This window comes from Eurosta solidaginis, chromosome 2 (assembly GCF_040869045.1).
Source record: "Eurosta solidaginis isolate ZX-2024a chromosome 2, ASM4086904v1, whole genome shotgun sequence".
Taxonomy (NCBI): Eukaryota; Metazoa; Arthropoda; class Insecta; order Diptera; family Tephritidae; genus Eurosta; species Eurosta solidaginis.
This window is the reverse complement of record NC_090320.1, coordinates 75,400,596-75,424,820: the sequence shown is the minus strand read 5'-3', so window position 1 is coordinate 75,424,820 and position 24,225 is coordinate 75,400,596. Positions and strand designations below refer to the sequence as shown.

The window sequence follows — 24,225 nt, the reverse complement described above, 5'->3', positions numbered from 1 at the left end:
TTTCTCGCTCTTACCTATTGTGTTTTCGACATTCCTTCTCGCTCGATGTTATTTACATTTTTAAGTTACTTCATCAGTTATGTTTTCGTTATCGCTAACCAAAACATATGCAACAACAACAATACGGGTAACTGGTCTATCGGTTACCCGTATCGGTTACCTTCTGTCAAATCGCTTTTTCTATGAATGAAACGCGTCCTTTATGTTCAGATAATATTTAATTATAAATTATTCATATATACAATGTTTTTTTAGAATTTAAATTATTGCCTTATTACTCTAGCGAACTTTACATATGTGAATTTTTATATTTATAAACTATATAAATACATTAACGTCTATTCATAGTCGTGCCCTTTCCGAAACCTTGTTTTGAAGTTCTTATTTTTCCTGCGCTGGTAGTGTTGCTCATCAGTTTGCAGTCATATTAGTTTGGTAGGTATAGTAACATCAGACGTAGGGAAATTAGGAAGCATGTCAGGAGTATCACCAGAATCCAAAGAAGCATGGTGATTCGTCACCTCCGTTTTCTTCCATATCCGGATTCATTCCATACTAGTAATTATAAATATTTTGTAGATGCCACATAGGTGTAACCATACCCTCAAGATATTTCCGTTCAAATCTTGTGGTGTACACGTAAACTTGTATTTGTTCTAAATTATTCACCACATTCTAAACATAGAAAAGATGTATTAAGTGTTTGCGTAAATACCATTGTGATTACAATATGGACAAACATTCAATTCTAAACTTTTCGTTGTTACATCAATTGTTTCAGCGTGTTGTACACGTAAATAAAAATTCATACTTGAATGTATTTTCGTCTTCCAATCGCATAATTTACATTTTAAATAATGACTATTAGGCATATGAGAAATCTCATGGTACAATAATTTGTTGAAGCTTGGTGTAGCTGCTTGAATAACACAAAATTTACATTTTGCACCACGTTCGTTATATTTAAATTGTAAATGTTCTGGTTTCTCTACACGATGCATAAAGTTTAGATGCTTTTTCCAACAATGTGCTGAATTTAATTGAAATACATACATTGGGCATTGTCTCATGATAAATTTTCCATAAATATACTGAGCCTCTTTATGTAGGCTCTTTTCTTAACATCTAATTCTGGCCGTACAGGATATGACAGTTTTGCTTCAGGTTATAATCCACACTCATACTATTTTCAGATTCTGTTTCATAATTTTCATCATTTTCAACATTGGACTTTGCATCAACATCATTATCATCATCGTCATTTTTTGATAACTCTGTTTTAAGCTTCATATTTATCAAAGGTTCATCTTCCTTAGTATTAGAATTAGAAACATTGTCATCTTCGGTTAAGTTTTTATCAAGTTTAGCTTTTTTCCTAGGTTTAAATTCTTTACTATCCGTACTAGAATTAATACCATCATCAACATTTTTCGTGGTCTGTTTGAGTTTTTAAATTTGCCAATGGTTCGCCTTTATCAGTATTAGAATCAGAATGGCCTTGGCCATCTTCACCGTGTTGCAAAGTAGGCGACACATGTTGGTGTTGATGTTTGCGCATATTGCGGATATGTTGGTGGTTCACTAGTCATTAATTGTTTAGAAGTTTCAACTTGTTGCGTTTGTTGTTGTTGTTGCTGGCTGATGATGTGGTGTTAACGTTTGTTGTACAATTTATTCGGGTGATTGCACATATTGTTGGTGTGTTATAGTGCTGGAAATCCTTCCGATATTGAAAGTCCTTGATTAGTGTAATCCCCACGTAGTGAACTACTCCTGTGACCGCGTCCGCGGTAACTATTACATCTGAAGGCGCTTAAGTTACAGGCATAGCTGACATCGCTTATATAACAGGTTGACTCTAAAGTAAAAACCAAAACAAAATATTAGAATCAGTGTTTATGAATAACATATTTAAAATAAGCTCTTACAACAACGTGATCGGTGGCTACATCCCCGTGAAAGTAGTGTGGTGTTCCTCCTTGTATAAACGTAGATACTGGATGTGCTCAACCGTGCAGTTTTCTTCTAATTTGAGCAAATGTATGTTCTTACAGCCACAGCTGGAATATTTGCGATATTTCTATCCTCACATCGTCAAAATCAAATTACCTAGAATGAAAAAGAAACTCATATCAGTAAGAATAGATTAAAAGTTTTTAATATAAGCCGAAAAGTGTTCCATAAATAGGGCTCCACACATAGCTCTTTTCCAAAGGCACAAGAGAAATTTCAGATAACTAGAATCAGGACCTGGTAAAGTAACTTCAAAGGCGATTTAGTCGCCACTACTTCGTATGCGGATTTCTCTACACTCCCTTTCGGCATGCATCATCAATTTCGTCATTACTATAAAGGCCATCTTGCTCACAGCAATCCAACAATCTATTTGTCCGCAAATTCGTGGAACTAAATTCCTAATGGAAGGTTCCTCTCCAAAAACTCTGTTTACAGACAGTCTTTCGCCGTGAAAACGAGGGCAGTGAAATATTACATGTTCTGCGCCTTCCAATTCGGACGGACAGCTTGGACAGAAAGGATCCTCCTCTATCCCACGCTTATGTAGATATTCCTTCAAGCCACCGTGCCCGCTCAATATCTGTGTGAGATGGTAATTTAGTTTGCCGTGTTTTCGCTCGTACCATTCCGCTATATTCCGGACTAGCATGAAGGTTCAGCGCTCTTTTCTCGAATCTTCCCGCCGTTCTTGCCACCTAACTATTGTTCGTGACCTTGCGGTTTTCTTAGCATCTTCAGATGGTCGGCTGAATCCAATGCCATACAGATCGGCCATTTCACCTGAGAGTAGATCTACTGGGATTTTCCTGGATAAAACATGGATCGCGTCGTCGGAACAGCACATGCTATTCGTATAGCAGTAATGCGGTAGGCTGCTAGTATATCTTTTTGGTGGACCATTTTAGATCTGTGCCATACTGGTGCTGCATATAATATTATAGAGCTGGTTACGTTGGATAATCGCTGACGGGTAGCTTCGCTTGGGCCGCCGATGTTGGGCATTATTCGCGTTAGGGTTCCACTAACTCTAGAAACTTTGTCCCCCACCGCCCTGAAGTGCTCCCTAAAAGTTAGTTTTGAGTCAATGATTACTCCTAGATATTTCAAGGAGGGCTTTGAATTTATTTGAAAATCTCCTATGGTTAGGACCAACTCATCCACAGTCCGCTTTGAGCTCATCAGAACCACTTCTGTCTTATTGCTAGCCATCTCAAGCCCCGTGTTCGTCAACCATTCCTCTATTCTTCCCATGGCGTCATTACATAATGCTTGGAGCAGATCAAGTTTCTTGGCCACTGCTACTACGACAATATCATCTGCATAGCCGACAATTTCCGTGCCTCCGGGAAGGTGGTTTTGTAGCACCCCGCCATACACCGCATTCCAAAGAGTTGGACCTAGAACAGATCCCTATCTAATCTATCTATCTATCAAATTATTCGGAGCAGGTACGGAACTTGTCTTGGGACACCCATAGTGCACCCACGCTTCTCATGGCTCCAGCGGGATAGCGGCTTCCTAGAACTTAAGCCACTTGCTGCTTCTAGATCTGACATCTGTCAGCTGGAGTCTTAGCCCGGCAAGCGCAGGGCACGAGCACAGAATGAAATCGATCGTTTCCTCCTCCAACTCGCACTTCCTACATCTGCTATCACTGACCAAGCCTAATTTAAAGGCATGTGACGCCAGAAGGCAGTATCCAGTAAGAATACCCGTCATGAGTCTAGTCTACAGTTTAATGATAATAAAAATATAAGAATCAGTGTTTATGAATAACATATTTAAATTAATCTCTTACAACAACCTGATCGGTGGCTACATCGCCATGTAGGTAGTGTGGTGTTCCACCTTGTATAAACGTAGGTACTGTATGTGCTCAACCGTGCAAATTGACATTAGCAGTAACATTATTTACATAAACATAGCTTGGTATTTGTGAAGGCCTCAATATAGCATACATTGGTCCAGTTCGGTGTGCACCAGCCACTGGCACAAACACTTTTGAATGCATAGCTTTCATATAGGATGGATGTCCAGCAGTGCTCCGGTTGTGCCAATATGTAATGGGCTGCTCCGTCTCTTGGTACGGCTGTATAGGTATAGGCGGGTGCAATGTATTACTAGGCTCAAGATCGGAAGGTACATAGATGGCTCGAAGACGCCAGAGGGGATTGGAGCCAGAGTTTTCGGACCCAGAACCAAAATATCAGTAACTCTAAAAGCACATCCGAGCATTTTCGAGCGGAAGTATTCGCCATAAGTTAGTGCGCTAAGCTGAACCTTCAGCGCTGATACCCCAAAGAAACAATTGCCATACTCAGTCAGGCAGTCAGGTTCCACTAAAGGCACTTGCGGCGTTCGAAATAAAGTCAGCACTTGTCCTTCAGTGCGTAGAAAAGCTGAATCAATTAAGAGCACACAACGTAGTACTGTTGGCCTGGGTCCTAGGCCACAGGGGAGTGGAGGGCAATGAGCAGGCGGACTCCATGTTTAATTTGTTGCGTCTCTCCCACAAATTGTCAACCCCCCAGCAGATCCTTGCAGCGGGTCTGCGCCATACTCTCCTCTTCCGGGAAGGTATCGACCCCAATCCGGGTCCTTCTCATGACCCCAGTACTGAGAAATGGGTTTGCTGCGTTTGCCGGAAAAGAATCTTTTTAGGACGGTCATATATATAAGGGCCTGAAATATTTCAATGAACTTCCTAATCACATAAAAAGTAGTAATAACTTCAATACTTTTAAAAAAAAGTTTATTGGAGCATTGTAAAACCCTTCCAATAAGATAGTTTTTTTTCTTTTATTTTTTTACATGATATACCGATACTGGAGCGCGAAAAGGGAATGGTAATAATGGTAGCAGCAAAATACAATGCATCAGGCCCTAAGGAAAAGAAAATCGGTCGCCACCTGTAACTCCAGACAGTTCCAACAACTAATTTCGCTGGAATTCGGTATTTCCAGCTGGTATTTACTGTTGCTGATCGGAATCATTCGCATTCCGACAGCATAAATATAACAATAAAATTATATAATGTGTAACAAAAATAACGAAAATAAGGCCAAATAAAAGTTGGAGCAAGGGGGATTGGAAACACGTCCTTTTCAACCTTCCTTTAATGAGTGGCTCCCAGACTCGTCCCTCTGTCACGCTAGTAAATATGCTGATCGGAATGGATACACTTATTTTCAATTTCCAACATCCAAAGACATGTTTAGCTTCATTGATCGGAGACTAATACATTCCGAAAGCTTAAAATACACATATAATTGAAAAATATAAGTTCCAAATTTTGTTGCCTTAAGTTGGGAGCACTGGAGGATTGGAAACGCGTCCTTTCCAACCTTCCTTTAATGAGTGGCTCCCAGACTCGTCCCTCTGTCACGCTAGTAAATATGCTGATCGGAATCACATGGCATTCCAACAGCATATTCAATAGAAATAAGTGATTATAACAATGAATTGTACTTAGTAGTTTAAGTTTTGGGCCTAAACAGCCGTAATAATAAATAAATTAAATTAAAAAAATAAATACTATTGTCAGTGTTTCACGTGCAAGGGATGGTTGCATCGGACAGGTTGCTCTGGGCAAGATTCCAAAATCCAGCGTCCTCGTAACTTTTATAAATCTTTTGTGGCTCTTGTTGTTCACGGCCTCATTACATTATGAGGAAATACGGCACCTGAGAACACAGCCGTTTGAAGCTAAAAAACACAAGCATGTCTTCAGTGATTTCCACAAACAGGCGTCGGACCTCTATGCCGGTGATTCCTGTACTCAAAGAACAAAACTAGCAGAGGAGGAACGCACTCTCCCTAGGGAAACGAGAGTAGTCACTCTAGCCCAACTTCGAGCTGGATAACGTAACAGGTTAAACTCTTACCTATCCACAATCAACCCCGACATACAAAACATTGTCCTGCTTGTAATGTGTCCCCACATGTCACCAACCATCTCTTTAACTGTATTGTGCAACCAACGCCTCTAACACTCCTCTCATTATGGCCCACCCCTGTTGAAACAGAAAGTTTCTTTGGACTCCCGTTAGAGGACATTGATGACAATTTGTGATCGGTCGCACCTATTGGATGGGGCGAAGCACTGCTACTACAACAACAACAGGCGGACAACACGGTAAGAGAGGCAGCAACTGCATGACCCATCGATCCCGAGCCGTTCCTGCCAGTTGGCCCACAGGGGCATCTATTAGTAGAAGAAAGGGAAATAGGGAAGAACACTGGCGCAATATGCCAGGCCTGAGTCAATCTAAGTTACTGTTAGGGGGTTACAGGACAACTCGATATAGGGCATTAATAGGCCTCTCAAAAAGATAACCTAAGAACCCCAACGGCTATTCTTACAAGACACTGTAGACTGAACAGTCACATGCAAAAGCTGGGTATAGTATCGAACAACACATACCGATTTTGTGATGGATCAGCAGACGGTGGACCATATCCTTCTAGATTGCGGCGCAATTTCAAGACGTAGGGCTAAGTTTATGGGCTCACCATGGCCAGAGCATTCCCACATTTAATCCCTCAAGCAAAGAACACTGCTGGGGTTCATCAAGGAAGTCGGCTAGGATGAGGTGCTGTGAAGGAGATGTGCAAGTCACTGTGCAATCCTCAATAAATGATCTATCTATCTACGTTCGGGTAACAAGCACCATTGTGGTACTAGCCCCACCATCTCGGGAACTATTGATATGACTACATTAAACCTTCTAGGGATTGAATATTAATAATGCCGGCAATGCGAAAGTCTGCTAAAATGCACCATTCTCCATGGAATGCTCGATATATAACTTTCCACGTTTTGAAACAGTGATGAAAAGAGCAAAATTTACAATAATTTTAACTGGCTGTGGGTAGTAAGGTGTTGATGTCCTCTCTTAACGCAATGTAATGACAACTGCGATGCAGGGGAAATGACAAAAATCTTGCAAATCTACTGATAATAATTCATTTTTCCTCCCCTTCTATGCAGTTCTATGCATACATACATATGTATTTTTCTCTCCAAATGCTAATTAAAAAAATTAATTGGTTTTCACATGAACTTCGAACTCTGTCGTATTTGCATTCTTCAGTTGATTATCAACAAAAGCATGACAAATTATCACTAAAAAATTCATACATGTTGCTTATATATTTAATATGGTAGCCAATTTACTTACCCTTTCTGGTGCGATGATTCCTGGACAATCGGGCCTGACTAGACGCGATTTTTTTTGCCTTAAGAGAGCGTGCTTAACGCGAACCCTATCATGTTATGGCACAACTTTGGTGATGCAAAAAATCAAAGACATTTCTGCTTCTAATGCTTCTAGGATAGCAGCAGCAGCTCCCGGTGGCACCACATAAATAACAGTTGCAGGCCGATCAGTTGCCTTTTTTGCTCCGGCTACCTATTCAATTTTAATTCACATTACATTATCTACTATTGCAATTTTTAATCACTACAAATCAATATAAATTACCGAAGCAAATACTGGCAAACCAAGATGCGTAGTTCCAGCCTTTTTTAGGGAAATACATCCAACCAGTTTGGTACCGTATTCCAAAGCATGTTGCTTGTAAAGTACCTTGTTTTTGTAGATTTCCTTTGATTTTGGCATATTCTGAGCTGAATCGCAACCCGGCGGAGATGCTATCTATTAGAATAATATAACATTTTTTTTATTATTTAAAAATGCACATACGTATGAATGAAAATGAGAAAGTAAATAATGTTGTTGTTGTTGTAGCTATAAGGACACTCCCCGTTATGGACTTTGGTGGTCCTTTGCCGGATGCAGATCGGGTACGTTCCGGGAACCATTAAGGTACTAGCCCGACCATATCGGGAGCGATTTAGTTGACATAAAACCTTGTAGGCCATCCCGTCGATTCTATACAACTTAATATGGTAACGATTTAAAAGACGGTGCACCACCCAATTTTTATCAAAAATTATCAAACGTGGAATCAAAAGGCGCGCTTCGAGCTCCGTTTTTATTATTATTTGATATTTTTAAATTAGGTGCTGTACCGTCTTGTAAAACTTTACCCTTAATATTATTTTGGGCGAAGGCCGCCAACGCAAAAAGATGGTCTCTGCAGCAATATTCTTAATTTCCGTCACATGTCACAACTCAAATTAACTTAATGTTATTTTGGGCGAAGGTCGCCAACGCAAAAAGGTGTTCTCTGCAACAAAATTTTTAATTTCCGTCACATGTCACAACTAAAAGCACAAGATATTTTTCGTTGTAAACAATTTATATTTTTTTTGCGTTTCAATTTTTCCGGAATAATTAATGAACTGTCATTTCGATGACAGCATGAAACGTCGATGTGTTAGTGGAGAGCGAAAAAAGCTTTGAATGTGTGGGTGAACTGGTTACCTCCGTCTTGTAGGGCAGATAAAACAGCTGATCGAACCTACCTTATGGAAATCAATGTAATCGATTAATGGTGCCATACCATAACGCTAACTCGATTACATTGATTTGCATTAGGTAGGTGTGATCAGCTGTTTTATCTGGTTATGGCTTTATGGTTATAAGTCACCCTTAATTCCATTCTTATGCTTGGTTATTTCGTACGAGTTCAGGGACAATTACCCTGCAAAAACGCTCCACGTCATTTTACTAGTCATTTTACGGTCATTGTGACTTTCTGCAGCGGTTATATTCATAGTCACGTTTGCATGGGCGTGATGAACTTTTGTGACCAAATTTTCCGTTTCGTTCCTATTAATGTGATCGTGCATTCCGCTCCCACTTATAGGATGTGAGCATAGCACTGTGCTGCTCACACACGTCACAATGCTCGTCAAATGGCGGTCATTTTTCCGTCATTTCACTCTACATTTTCGAGCCATTTGACAATCAATTTTACTGCGGTTTTACCATTTATATAACCGCCATATAACGTGAATTTTACCTGCAGATTTACTTTACCTGGAGCAGCCATATGAATAAAATATGAACCAAAAAAATTGAATTTTCAATATTTATTATTTTCAATATTATTATATATGTACATACATGAAATTGGAACTTATATTAATCCAGTTCATATAAAACAGAAGAACTTTAATAATAAATAAACTCGCTTAATTGGTTTTTGTTTTCCAATCTCTTCTAAGCGAGCAAAAAAATAATATTAAACTTTAGAAAAAACTTCAATTATTTGAATAATCTACAACTTAAAGCTTAGTAGAAATTCAGATCAAGAATATTCAAAGGTGTCGTGGATCCTATTGCTGTCGTAATTGAAGAACTTAAAAATGTACGACTATTAATTGAGTCAGACTTATTATTGTTCTAAATCTAATCATTCAAGCAATAATTCTGCAAACCTTAGCAGGAGTATTGATTGGTTTCAAATCTAATTCCAACAGCAATCGTATCACGACATCCCTTATTATATATGAACATGAAATTTTAACTTAAATTAATACCGTTCATATAAAGAAAAGTAAGTATTTTAATAATAAATAAACTCGCTTAATTGGTTTTCGTTTTCCAATTGAAATCTTTTCCAAGCGAACAGAAAATAATTTTAAGCTTTAGAAAAAACTCCAATTATTTGAATCAATTTAAATCTACAACTTAAAGCTAATTAGAAATTCAGATTAGATTTACTCTTTTTTTTCAGATAAAGAATATTCAAAGGTGTCGTGGAATCCGATTGCTGTCGTAATTGATGAACTTAAAAATGTACGACTAGTAATTGAGTCAGACTCGTTATTGTTCTAAATCTAATCATTCAAGCAATAATTCTGCAAACCTTAGCAGGAGTATTGATTGGTTTCAAATCTAATTCCAACAGCAATCGTATCACGGCATCCCTTATTATATATGAACATGAAATTTTAACTTAAATTAATACAGTTCATTTAAAGAAAAGTAAGTATTTTAATAATAAATAAACTCGCTTAATTGGTTTTCGTTTTCCAATTGAAATCTTTTCCAAGCGAACAGAAAATAATTTTAAGCTTTAGAAAAAACTCCAATTATTTGAATCAATTTAAATCTACAACTTAAAGCTAATTAGAAATTCAGATTAGATTTACTCTTTTTTTTCAGATAAAGAATATTCAAAGGTGTCGTGGAATCCGATTGCTGTCGTAATTGATGAACTTAAAAATGTACGACTAGTAATTGAGTCAGACTCGTTATTGTTCTAAATCTAATCATTCAAGCAATAATTCTGCAAACCTTAGCAGGAGTATTGATTGGTTTCAAATCTAATTCCGACAGCAATCGTATCACATCCCTTATTATATATGTACGTGATATTGCAACTTAAATTAATACTGTTGATATAAAGAAAAGTAAATACTTTAATAATAAATAAAGTCTCTTAATTGGTTTTTGTTTTCCAATTGAAATCTTTTCCTGTGCAAGCACATCGCTAACCTGTGTTGGCAAAACATATGATTATACTGTCTTCGATAGATAGTCGGACGAGGCGTTACTCGGCGAAGTAGAGATGACCGTTGTGTCGGTGGCAGCTGTTACAACAGCAGTTTCTAACTTTGCACCATCCGTACAGTGTGATGAATGCTTCACTGCCTTTTCCAATTGCTTGGCGCCAGCAATTTTTGCTGTTTGTAAAGCTTTAGCTGTAATGCAAATATATAGATGGGTTAAAGTGGTTTTCGTATGTTATTCAGCAACTCACCCTATACCATCATCACAGCCCCCTCATCGATTTTGAATATGTGTACTGTTTCAGTATTCAGACCCAGTTCGTTTGATGCAATATTTTCGATTTGATGAATATGTATACTATCCGTTAGGCAGACAATTAGGTGCGTTCGATTCATTCATATACTGTGGCTATTTGAGCCGTAGACGCAATTGATATATTGTAACATTTGTAAACAGTTGGGTTTCTCTGCTGTCACCATCACCACTAGAGAGCTATTGAAGAAACGCTCGACCAAGATATGTTGCGATTTACGCGCATAGATTTTTTCCACCTTGTCACAGTTATTGATGGAGAAAATGCGAAAGCCATATTTACCATCCAATACGGAAATGGAACTGTGGAGGAAGAAACATTTTATAAAATTTAATAAAATCAATAAATGATAGTTGTGTTAAAATGGGGTAAAGTATCGTATGTTAAAGTATAGCGAAGTTTGAATAGGTCTCATTCTTCATTCTTAGAAACATGTACGAAGGTACCTCGTAAGATATTAAAAATCCTCAACGCTTTTTTGCAATAACTTAAAAAAAACTCATATTCATCAAATTTCTGTTTAACTTCTACATATCAATAGCTACCTTTACCACCAGAATGAGTCACTATTGCTTCTACACCTATGCTTTTGTTTCCTACACCGATGAGCTTTGTAATAAAATAAACAGCTATCTCCCCAATCTCTCCAGTTTTGTCGCCTCGCGAAACCTGATATTGTAACCAACCAAATCAGCGGTGATCTTATTTAAAACATGGCCGCGCCAAATGTCGATCATATGACATTACCCTACCGACTGTCTTACACCTTAAAATTTTGGGTGTGACTTTCATCAGGATCTAAATTTTGGTGAGCACGCAGCCGCAATTGTTCCGAGAATTCAGAGCCGTACCAAAATCCTTAAATCCCTCGCTGGCAGTACCTGGGGAAAGGATGAAGAAACGCTCATGACTACACACAAAGCAATTAGCCAGCCGATTAAGTGCTATGCGTCACCCATAGGTCGCCAAGTCTAAAAATTACCTACTGGAAGAAGCTACAGGCCTGCCAAAATACTGCTCTCAGAATTGCCACGGGCTGTCTTCTTACGTCCCCAGAACACCATCTGCATAATGAGGCGAGAATACTCCCCATTAGGGAGAGAAATGAGATGCTGACCAAACAGTTCCTGTTGAATACCCAGAAACCTGAGCATCCCAACAGACATCTGATTGGTCAACCAGCACCGCCTAGGGGCCTAAGGAGTCATCTCCGTAAGCATTTTGAGGAAATACGGCTCCTGAGAACTCAGCCGTATGAAGCGAAAAAACACAAGCAGGTCCTTGGTGAACTCCATAAACAAGCGTCGGACCTTTATGCTAGGAATTGCCCGGTGAATCCAGTACTCAAAGAAAAGTATCCAAACCTCACGGAAGAGGAACGCATACTCCCCAGAGAAAAGCGAGTCACTCTAGCTCAACTTCGTTCTGGATACTGTAACAGGTTAAACTCTTACCTATCCAGAATCAACCCCGACATACAAAATGTATGCCCCTCTTGCAATGTGTCCCCACATGACACCAACTTTTGAAAGCTTGTGTGTGATGATGCATCATCACCACCCAAAGAACTATTAGACTGATCTTCGCAATTTTCCTCTAGTATAGTAGATGGTCTGAAAAGTCTCACCATTTTCAAAGGTGAAGTTTGTAAAGTGGTATCGCCCACTATTGTGGAGTCCCACATTTTAGATGGCGCTTCAATATCTTCTAGGAGTGTTACTCAATACTTTTTAAAGGAGTTTCATTATCCAATTGATGCTGCTCCTGTACGCATAAGTCATGCAATAGACGTTGCAGTGATTGTGCTTCTTCATCTATTTCTTGTAGTTCTAAGATTATATTATTAAATTTATACCACGCAATCTTATCAATTTTCAATATGTTGTATATTCACTTACCTTGTTTACAAGGGATTTTAAAATAGTTTCCATCGGCGCTGCGCTTTTTAGCATCTTCTTTAACCATATCCTTGTTCTCGCTATGTATGTACTTAAATAGTGTGCTGTCAGGATCGGATGCTGTTTTATCACAAATTTTTTCCAAAGCCATAAAACTTTCATCAGACGTACGTTGCTGTTGGCATTCGAATATAGTTTCGTTACAAGATGCCTTAGTTGAAAAATTATAAGGAATCCTCTTTTTAGTGTTTGCATTGTTGGATTTATTTTCATCCTCCATTTCAAATATTTTGTTCATTGCATTTCCGCTAACAGCAACGTTACTTTCGTGTTGATCCACATTCGCTACACGAGGAGCTGCGCGTGCTTCTAGCAAAGTTTGTAGATCCTCCTCTAAATCCAAGCTAAAGCGTTGGCAAGATACCGGCTCTTTAGCAGGCGTTGTAGCCTTTCTAAATGTGTTCGTGAATCGAGAAAAAAATGTTGAAGATATTGTTTGTATTAATTTTTAATAATAGGTATATATTACCATGCTAAAGTGATTTATCTTTTTAAAAGTAAAGTAATAAAGTTCTACAAGCTAGTAGCTACTTTTGAGTCAAAGATTTGGAAAAATTTCAAATTCTTATATAGTAAGCCAATTTACTCTACAGTATTTAAAACATCCATCTCCATGCTCACTCGAATGGCTCATCATAAACAAGCATACAATTTTAATGATATATTTATAAGCATTTACCGTTGCATGACAAGTAATTTCTTGACTTTTGCACGCCAAGCTTTATTTGCTTGAAATTTTTCCAATCCAGACATTTGTATTCAGGAAAATTGGAAAAGAGCAACAAACATCCAAGTTATATTTTGTTGAACCACAGCAGACAAGGCGCGGTAATCTTCCAGGGTTTTCGTCACGAAATATCTTTTCCAGATAAGCTTATACCACTTGAGCACGCTACGTTGTGTTATTATTTTATCCAATAGTTTATTAATGGTTGCCCCATCATTTGAAATTGTGGCCTTACCACTGGAATCAACAATATGCTTGTCCATATTACGTGAACCCAATGTAGTGCGTACAGTGTCCACAATTGAATGCGAGGTATTGATGTTGGATATGATGAATATTTTTTACATAAAAACTCATGTACCCAATACAAGTTCAGGCATACCGCCGATAACACACCTTTTAAACGACGTTGTGTGTCCAAATCACTTAGCGGTTTTTCTTCTATGATTTGTAGCAATTCTTCAACAAACGTTGGGTCATGTATGGGATGCGACCAAAGTGGACCGCCCATCTATATTTGGGAATATAAGAAACAATTTGGTGTGAACAATTGGTGCCAGTTAACCCTCTGAAAAAGCGACTGACGCGCCTTTTTGAACGGACATAACCGTTTAAACGGTTAAGCACCAATTAAGTAAGAAGGAAATAATTTGATTTATTCGAGTTTAAATACTTAAGTGGGATAGTTGAAACTTACATGATGTTTATCACCGCAATGCGCACAATTTGTATTAACAGTTGGTATACCGAATTATACTTCCCCATTGCCTTTATCTGAGATCTTGCTTTTTACAATACCCATAGGCTGTAGCGTATAGGTATCACAACCAGTGCATTGAAATACCATTCATTGTTTGCTGTGTTCATAATATAAAGATATGGTAAGTAATTGGATTGTGGTAAAAGGCCAAAATGCTGTATACCAACCTCATGCTATATTTACACTTCGCTTGACTACTATGCATACGCACAAATACGCGTATATAAAAATTGGCAGAAATGCTCAAAAGTGGCTCAATATATTTTCCATAACGATTAGAGTGCGTTTCAATGCAATGCAATAGTATACGCAATCCCATATCATGGCAGCATTTCATACGCAAAGGCACAGAACTATTTTTGGCATTGCAGGCTTCAGGCGTATTGCCTGCCAGCACAGCCATACCATTCGCAGTTACAAGTAATGAACCCCCACTCGTCAGTGATTGTATAGCGCCATCCAGAAAGCGATTCGGACAACCATAAGGATTTAGGTCTATAACATCGAAACGCTTCTCATATGAAGTTGAAAGGTACATGAGAGTCCTATTGCGAATTTTTTTATTGATTATTACAGTTAAATCACTAGCTATTGATTCGTATATCAAACCTACATTGCATCCCCTTCCTTGGCACAATTAAATGTTCCACTCCATTGTGTCGCATATTTACGCTAATGGAATCTACTGCCACCTTAGATAGATCATTTGCAACAATTTCACGCACGCCTGCTACTTATTTTGCATAACTTATGCTACGTAAACCTGTTGCAGCAAGCGCTTCCAATATTCGCAGTCCATCGTCGTATTTTACACCACCAGCCGTGTATGGTTTCTTGTCATTAGCATTGCTTGCTTTCCTTTGTATTTTGTGGATTTTTATGCGCCGCCGCTTCCCGCTCTCTTATCAACCGCTTTGAGTATACATTAAGTACTGAAATACTTAAATCACGATTAAATTCTTGTACTGGATTGTAGGATACGGCCCTGCCGGCAATAATTTCTGTAGTGCTTTCTTTGATCACACGTTCGGGTGCTTTGTCGTTCGTAGCGATCTGTTAATTCATAAAATTTAGGGCGATTTTGTTAATAACGCGAAACATATATTTACCTTATTTTCAGATATTTCCTCAACTTCCATTTTAGCTTTAAACTGCTGTGCATCCAAGTTTTTGTTATCAGCTGTTCGGTGGTGGCATACGCTGGCTGCTGCTTTCGTTGAACAGTGAAACGTGGAAACTGTTTCAACAGAGGAAATATTTAAGCATTAAAGATGCACAACACTGTTTTTTTATAAATCAACGATGATAGCCAGCCTTGGGAGGTTGTTGGTGCTGCTATCGTGGCCTTGCATTACCCGGTTGCTCTTGTGGTATATACCTTGGTATAACTGGATGTGGCGTCATTGAATCACCTGGTCCAGTTGATGCGGACCACGAACAACAACCACCACGACCTACACTGTTTGGGTTCACTTTGCTGCTGCAAACACACCTCCGTCACAATAATTAATGGAGACCATGGATGGGTATCTCAACAAGAGAGGCTATTTTATTGCACACATAGCCATTTTTTACACCGTATTTTCTAATCTTTTTTTTTCAATTTTGGATAATAAATCTTAATGGTAACAAGAATTTTTTTCTTGTATGTATGTGGAAATCAAAATTTATTATTCTGCATTAGAATTGCTCACGATTATTTATACTATGCAATTACATATTTCACTTTCTTTCTTTATAAACATGCACACATTGATATGAGTTTTTTTGCTAAAACACACTTTAGTAGACCAAAAAATATTAAAGATTGCGTATATTAATTTCTGCAAAATGTAAATCACACAAATTGAAAAAATTTTCAACTTTTCTGCAGAATTAGAAATGGCGATTTTTTTTGCACGCAAAAATGACGTATTTTGCTATCCCTATGAAAATAATAGGTGCGAGAGAGCACGATACATTGTGGGAAAGCAAAATTTGTCAGCATGCTATTTCATTTGCACAATTTTTCATTCCAAATCGTCACCCCTGTCAAAAATTCGTGTGGCTGTGTGCGTTTTTGGTCACACGATTTTTGCAGGGTAATGGTTACTTATAACCATTGTGAATGATGACTAAGTGTGATATCTTCTGCATAAACGTCAAAATTCCAAAGTGATTCGATCACCTGATTTGTATTTGACTATCGCTGTCTCATTCTGTCTCACTTTCTATCACCCGCTGAAGATAGGCGCCGCCATAATGAACATCTGTCAAAACGCTGAAAAGTAGCCATATTGAACAGCCTGCCAGGTAGTTCACAGATAAGATAACACACTTAGTCATCATTCACAATGCTTATAACCATAAAGCCATAACCAGATAAAACAGCTGATCCAACCTACCTTATGGAAATCAATGTAATCGATTAATGGTACCATACCATAACGCTAACGCCATAACCATACCATAGCCAACCAATTGGTTTTTGGTTTCTTGCCATATCCATAACCTAAAAATATTTGAGTTGGTAAATTTAATAATTTTGCGCAGAAGGTTGTACTACGCAGAAGGACATCACCGTGGCGGGATTCAAGGGGTTGTGTAGCGCACTATATAGCTTCTCCAACCCAATTGTCAACCTCACCTTCGAGCGGCGAATCCCGTTTCACTAACAGACGAGGCTCTGGCGACCCCAAGCTCCTCATGGAACTTGGGGGTGGGGAGGGAGGGATGGCCTGAAGGTTCAATGTGGCCATATAAATCGTTCCCGAGATGGTCGGGCCAGCACCTTAATGGTGCTGTGTTACCGGAGCGTATCGGATCTGTATCCGACAAAGGACCATCACATCGATAACACTCCCCAAAGCCTTCGGGGAGTAACCTAATCGCTACAACAACAACAACAACAACAACATCACCGTGGCGGTAGCCACGGTTATACCACATACCCGGATTTGGCATGGCGTAGCCCACCCTGCAAAAATTGTTGGACTACGTGTTCCACTTTATTCATGTTGGAGTACTCTAACAATACTCCTTTGCAATGCGTTTGCGGTCCACCATCAGCCGATAATTGCTCGTTTTTTAACGACAGTGATCACGACACGATGACGATCGAACAGAGTTGCCAAAAGTAAAATATTGCATGCAAATAACTAATAATAAAATTTTACTTTGGCATCTCTGATACAATGCAAGAGCGCACTGGTTTTATGTATACATATTATATTGGTTTCTTTATTCACGTGTGCGTATGCGTATTATATTAGTTTCGTTATTCAGGCAAATGCCAAATAACATAAGAATATTCGTAGTATAAAATATAGAAGTTGTATTGCCCCTCTTCATTTACTTTCATTTTAAATTAAATTCACTTCGATAATTCTTTCCGAAACAATTCCTCTTTAGTACTTTGGCATATGATCCTCTGTGGGTGCTCCATGGAGTACTACAGTGAAAGTACTTTGGAATACTCATAAACAAAGCGAGCGTGGGATCACCTACTCCTCTCCTAGGACATCGCAATGTTAATTGGAGCACATTTTTTGTATTAATACAGATTAGATTTGGAGCAGTCCTATACTCCCAAAGGAGTATTCCTTACATTATTTATAGAATACTCGCGTTTTTTGGAGGGCAGGGTTATTTTTTATAAGCGCGGCCGAAGGCCGCCTATGCAGAAAGGTGTTCCACGCAGAATTTCTGTGCATGGCGCAGCCGGTGTTGGATCGGCTAAGGCAAGGTGCACACGAGGCTACGCGTCATAGACACTGCAGGCGAAATTTGTACGCTTTGATGCCGAACACATGTATTTGAATGGAGAGCTGCATACGAGGCGTCAGCTGCATGAAAGCGACAAAGCATGAAATTTTCGTGTAGCTAAGCGTACAGCAATGTTGGTCGCTGAGCGTACGTACGCTTGAAAAAAAGGAAGAACAAGATGTTTGTTTACATTTTTTTGTATGCAAATTTGTGTAATTAGTTAAAAAATGTTACTTTAGTTAATAAAAGTGCGTGAAAGGTACATTACCAAAGCGAAAAAGACTATTAAACACCACAACAGCTTGGTTAGACATTGCTGAAGCGTTTAAAAGGCTAAAAAGTGTTGGAAACTAGAAATCACCTTTTCTCTAGTCCGCGGTGGTTTAAAATTGCCTTTCATAATTTACAAAGGCACGGGGATGCAAACAACGTTGAATACCTATATTCCTTTGGTTTCGGGGACGGATATAGCTGAAGAAATTAAATTTTTTATTTTTTTCAATGATTGTTTGCTTTTTGTAGCGACGCTCGTGTGCAGATCTTGAGGCGTAGAGAAGTTGTAGCTATATGAAATATCTTGTACGCGTCTATGACGCGTAGCCTCGTGTGCACCTTGCCTAACATAACAATAAACATAAGAGGTATAAGGTAATATCAGCTCGCTCACAATGCAAAATTCTAAATAGTTTACCTTTGACGTATATTTTAGCAATAAAAAATTAGCTATGTTATACAATATGTATTTTTGCAATTAATTAATACAATGCACAAACCCATACATATATAAATAACATCATATATATACCTACATCGATAAAAATTATTTGACTCATATGACACCTTCTTTGTTTTTCGCCTCTAAATAATCAAGTTATACCTTCTAATATAAAGATATATATACCAAATTAAAGCTAATGAAATTATCTTCAACACGATAGTATTAAAGTATTTTGTCAATAACACATTTTTTCGACTTGTTATTCGATTTATTATAAGTTAGCAATCATTTTCCCATATAAACATAATTTTATTATAGAAATTTCTTCTAAGTATAGATGTTGTATGTATCAAACAAAACCTTGTTTTATTACCTATCTAAAGACATTACAATTTTCAAGATTGACTCAATAGTTTTAAAGATATTTTGTTTAAAAAAAATATAAAATTTACCTTTTGACGCGGAATTACCCCTATAGTTATTATTTGCACCAAAAAAATTATACGGTTGAACTCACCATAAACACCACTGCCGATTCTGTATTTTGTATTTGCCGATACTCATATCATTTTTTTTAATTTGACAAATGTATGTATTCTGCACTTAAGCCAACATTTTTTTTATTATTTAAATATGCACATACGTATGAATGAAAAGCAGAAAGTAAATATTGTTGTTGTTGTTCTACCGATGACACTCCCCGTTATGGACTTTGTTGGTCCTTTGCCTGATGTAGATCGGGTACGTTCCGGGAACAAGCACCATTAAAGTACTAGCCCGACCATCTCGGGAGCGATTTAGTATGACCACATGAAACCTTATAGGCCATCCCGTTGATTCTACGCAACTTAATATTATTTTGGGCGAAAGCCGCCAACGCAGAAAGGTGTTCTGTGGAACAAAATTTTTAATTTCCGCTTTCGGATTCTAAAAACGGCGCTCGACACGCGTCTTTTGATACCACCTTTGTTTAGTTTAGGTACCTTTTTTTGGTTTTGGACATCGAATCTTCCAATTCCAATTGGTGGCAAGAGGAGTTGGTTGCCTCTAGTTAAAGCGCCAGGTTAACATATAAGGGTAATATACTTACAACATTTAGAAGTGCCTAAACAGCTAACACATGTCACAACTAAAAGCACAAGAATTTTTCCTTTTTACATACCAGGTTAAGCGAGAGGCTGTAAGAGTTTTATTAACATCTCAACAATTATATTTTTTCTTCGTTTTAATGTTTTCCGGAATAATTAATGAACTGTCATTTCGATGACAGCATGAAACGTCGATGTGTTAGTGGAGAGCGGAAAAAGCTTTGAATGTGTGGGTGAAGTGGTGACTACTGGCTTGTAGGGATTGTGGATAAGACAAGTGTGATAATTTCTGCATAGACGTCAAAAGGTAACGTTTTATAAGACGGTGCACCACCTAATCAAAAGACCGTCTCGACCTCCGTTTTTAGAATCCGAAATTTTTATTTCTGTCAAAAGATATAAGCAAAAAATCGTTTGAAATTTTCATGTGGTTGTTGTTTTTTGGCAGATTTGTTGTACACACATACGCAACCTAATGCATAAAGGTGCTCTGCGCGCATTTAGTTTTGACCCACCCAAGGTAATTTTTTATAAGCGCGGCCAAAGGCCGCCAATGCATAAAGGTGTTCTATGCAAAAAAAAAACTATGGATCGGGCCCCATATTTCGGACCCTCTAGGGGAATTTTACGGTTTTTTGTAAATTTTGATTTCCGCTTTCGGATTCTTAAAATGGAGGTCAAGACGCGTCTTTTGATACCACCTTTGATAATTTTCGATAAAAATTAGGTGGTGCACCGTCTTATAAAACGTTAAGCCGGAGTCATTGTTGCCGTATGTCGTATCGCTGTATCCGTATCCATAACGTAATCATCTGTTTATCGTTACGACGGTAAAGGGCGAATTAATGGTGACTTATAACCATAAAGCTATAACCAGATAAATCAGCTGATCGAACCTACCTTATGGAAAGGAATGTAATCGATTAATGGTGCCATACCATAACGCTAACGCCATATCCAATCAATTGGTTTTTGGTTTCTCGCCATATCCATAACCTAAATATATTTGAGTTGGTGAATTTAATGACTTTTTTTTAGTTTTTCTTCATTGTTTTGGATACGGTATGACTAAGAGACTTATTTTTTGTGGATTATGTTTGTAATTTCTTGCGTTTTCTTCATTTTTATGAAATTTTCACGATTGTTAGGTTAAGGCACCATTAATCGATCACATTGAGATGGTTATGGATATGGGTATGGTTACGACTATGGCGTTAGGGTTAAGGAAGTTTAATTTGGCTTTAAACCAAACTCCAATTGGTTGGCTACGATACGGTTACGACCTTAGCGGCACCAATAATCGATTGCATTGATTCTCATAAGATTGGTCGAATCAGCTGTTATAAGGTTACCGATACGGTTACCGATAAAGCACCAATGTCTCCAGCTTTATCCGTCCAAATTACAAATATAATGGATCACCTGATTTTCAGAATGACTATCGTGCTCTCATCCTGTATGTCTTTCTATCACTCGCTGAAGATAGGCCACCGTATGCGCTGCCATATTAAAAATCCTGTGAAAACGCTGCCAAAATGCCAAAAGGAAGCCATCTACAATCCAGTCAGGCAGTTGTTGGATAAGATATCACACTTGTTTTATTCACAATGTATTAAATTGCTACCAGCGCAATGATTTCACTCTTACTAACACAGCCACAGTTTCAGTTTTGGTGACCACTGATTTAAATGGTGAATAAAGGAATAACAACAAAAAAGGTAACACTTATAGCGTTTTCTTTTCTGAAATAAATTGTTGCCTAAGTAAATGGTAAAGCCTTAATAGTTTTACTCCTACCACAGAAAATTGTCCACATTTATAGTGCATACAAAGAACATTTCATCTCACCATATTCAGTAATATCACAAATCACACAAGGAGATTGCGCATTGCGCATGTAAACATTGGATCATCTCTTTTTATGGGCAATTCTTACGTCATTTTCCTTTAGTTCTTGTTTTTTCTCTCTTTCTTTCATTAGCTCAAACAGTCAACTGTGACGTAGCTGCGCAGAACGAAGCAATTTTGAACTCGTGAATGTGCAATCTGGTAGGTGATCTGTGCACTCATATTAACAGAGTATATGTGGAACCAAAGAGGGTAAATACAATAAGAGCCGCCACTCGTTATTTTTTTGGCATTTACTCGATGTATACTGAGAGGTAGTCGCTACTTTTTTTTTGGGCGAGATGTTTATAAATGTCTACTATACATTTTCGTGGGGTATTTGTGTTTATTTTTCGACTGTATTTAATTAATTTATTTAATTCTCTTTCCAAAAATCACAGTTGCACAAGGGGCCTACACGGCATGGATAAATGCGAGACAATTAAAAATGTCCCTCTCAGAAAACATTCGGCATCAATTTTTTCAATTTCCAGCGAGATACTCGCCACAAAATAACGAGTGACGGCTCTTATTGTATTTATCCTCTTTGGTGGAACTCAAGAGCGAATTGAGAGTTTCACAGAGTTGCACTGCCACACCGTAATTTTATACAGGGTAAAAGTGTAACGCTTTTGCGTTGCGAGCAGGCAACAATTTTCACAAAAGAACGAAATACCCCGTAAAGGCGTTGCCTGTTTTTTAGAATAGAACAACAACCCTTGCGCGGCGTACAAAAAGCGTAACACTATAGCCAGAAAAGAAAACCCCATTTGAGACCATTTGCAAAGCGAGCAGCGGGGTATTCATATGGCTGAGTGCCTTACAATCGTATAAAGTATGAATGTTGGAGTTTTGGAGTTTAATACTCAGCTCCCGAGAAGCTATCTGATGAAGAAATAAAATTCAGAAACAGTTTCTGGTAATCATCGCCATTTGTAAACTTTGTAATTTTTCTCTAATATCAATAGTTGTGATCCCCCGATCCTAAAAAACACCACCCTACGCACAGGAGGCTTATAGTTTGATCACTATTTAATATTAAATATAGTGCTACCGGACATCAAAATATGTATAAATTAAAAACTACTCAAACGCGCAATTTTTTATTCCAAATTTCTATTTTTCTATGAAATGAACGAAATTTATTTAAAAAAAAAGCGCAGCATTTTTTCGTGAAATATATGGCCCCTATTATGAGCATCTCCGATCTTCGTTGGTTATCGAACATCGAAAATCCAATTTTAAGTTGGTATTATGACACCTCATCTCTGTCGAAATTTTCGTTGTGTACCGAATTTTGTAGCGAATAGAAATTTGTTATCTACGCTGTATCGAATAGAAAAAGAATGGTTTAAAATGTAATTTTTTTTGTTCTACTTTTTTACTACCTAGTAGTAATTTTAAACTATTTGAATTAATTTTATATAGGTCCAGGGTGTGAGTACAAAACAACAGCTTGAAAGGCTGGTTTCAATTATGGAAGAAAATCCTCATATAGCAAAAGGAACTTGCACAAAGGTTCAGGCAACAAAAAAGTGGGATGATATAACAGTGGAGCTGAACTGTTTAGGACCACCAGTAAGAACGACGAAAAAGTGGATTAAGGTGAACTAAAGAACCATAGAAGTCAGTTCTGTATAATACAACTTTATTTTTGTCGTCTCAGGTGTGGGCTGACATGAAGTCAAAAACAAAAAGAAAAATGTCGGAGAACATAGTGGAATACCGTGCAACTGGTGGTGGACCAAACAGGTTAAATATCTTTACGCATTCAGAAGAGGGTTTGTTAAGTCTTCAGACCAGTGTAGATCCACCTGGACAAGAGCATGGCCTTAGTACTAATGCGAATGAAGAATGTGAATATGATTGTGGAGCGATTATATAGTGATAACTTAGAATCGGATGAGAATTTGGAAGTAAGTGGACAAAGTGGTGCACCTGATGAGGAGAGGCCACAAAAAGCAAATCGAAAAAGGTGCAGCAAAAACGATAGGCTCACACTATTGCAAGAGCCGACAGCAAATCAAAAAAATTTTCAAGAATAGATGCTGAAAACATTGGAATAGATCAAAAAAAGTGCTCTTGAGACAGAAAAGTATGCGAAGAGTATGTATAGTTTGAAGTATTATTATAAACGCGAATTTTTGAAATTGAAAAAGGAAAAGCTGGAGTTGTATAAAAGCCAAATGAAAAAATAAGACCAACACATATTTAAGCTTTAAGTGCTGAACAATACCTGCATTTTCTTTTTTTTTTTTAAACATACATATGAAGTGATATTTTTTATAACAAATTTATAATAGAATAAAAAATTTATGTCGGCTTTGAAATCACATTTGGAACAGGAAAGAGCCCTTCACTACACACCAGAAAAAGCAATACAAATTATAAGCGTGTATGCGGCTTTGCACAATACAAATTTCTGTAGAAGAGTTATCTAATGAAGGGGACATGAAATATAATCGACTGGATTATGAAAACTGAAAATCTTTAGCTTTTAAGAATCATAATGAATTTACCAAATATTTTTTTATATATATACATGTATATGAATTTTTTATTTCAATAAAATGAAGTATCTACAAAAC

At 37.8% G+C, this 24,225-nt stretch overlaps 1 protein-coding gene and 2 long non-coding RNA genes across 8 annotated transcripts; 1 reads left to right on the top strand and 2 right to left on the bottom strand.

Moving 5' to 3' along the window:
* Positions 1-199: 199 nt before the first annotated feature.
* Positions 200-8,391, bottom strand: LOC137239953 (uncharacterized). Its single transcript, XR_010949564.1, has 5 exons — positions 8,069-8,391; positions 7,500-7,673; positions 7,197-7,427; positions 1,929-2,109; positions 200-1,858 (listed from the first exon to the last, which is right to left on the bottom strand). It is a non-coding gene; the product is annotated as an uncharacterized lncRNA (long non-coding RNA).
* A 598-nt stretch (positions 8,392-8,989) lies between these two features.
* Positions 8,990-16,239, bottom strand: LOC137239951 (uncharacterized). Of its 6 annotated transcripts, none has more exons than XM_067765763.1 (8): positions 15,310-16,234; positions 14,814-15,253; positions 14,368-14,745; positions 14,138-14,297; positions 13,501-13,951; positions 12,654-13,105; positions 10,693-11,057; positions 8,990-10,633 (listed from the first exon to the last, which is right to left on the bottom strand). In XM_067765763.1, exons 5-7 carry the CDS (start codon positions 13,701-13,703, stop codon positions 10,927-10,929), a joined length of 786 nt encoding a protein of 261 aa, XP_067621864.1. In that variant the 5' UTR covers positions 13,704-13,951; positions 14,138-14,297; positions 14,368-14,745; positions 14,814-15,253; positions 15,310-16,234; the 3' UTR covers positions 8,990-10,633; positions 10,693-10,926. The 6 variants fall into 6 exon arrangements, 5 of the variants coding, with proteins under 5 accessions (XP_067621864.1, XP_067621863.1, XP_067621865.1 ...); XM_067765764.1 differs by adding an exon at positions 12,383-12,584 and having other exon boundaries at positions 8,991-10,633; positions 13,501-14,297; positions 15,310-16,239; XR_010949563.1 differs by adding an exon at positions 12,383-12,584 and having other exon boundaries at positions 8,993-10,633; positions 13,837-14,297; positions 15,310-16,230.
* A 6,689-nt stretch (positions 16,240-22,928) lies between these two features.
* Positions 22,929-24,225, top strand: LOC137242209 (uncharacterized). Its single transcript, XR_010950126.1, has 3 exons — positions 22,929-22,995; positions 23,066-23,242; positions 23,304-24,225. It is a non-coding gene; the product is annotated as an uncharacterized lncRNA (long non-coding RNA).

What these genes read in the sequence shown, in the direction of transcription:
- LOC137239951 (XM_067765762.1), bottom strand. Translation starts at nt 13,703, where the DNA reads ATGGACAAGCATATTGTTGATTCCAGTGGTAAGGCCACAATTTCAAAT. An exon ending in CAACAAAATATAACTTGGAT is followed by an intron (nt 13,106 to 13,500) that starts GTTTGTTGCTCT and finishes GAACACATTTAG; the next exon opens with AAAGGCTACAACGCCTGCTA. An exon ending in TAAAATCCCTTGTAAACAAG is followed by an intron (nt 11,058 to 12,653) that starts GTAAGTGAATAT and finishes CTTCCTCCACAG; the next exon opens with TTCCATTTCCGTATTGGATG.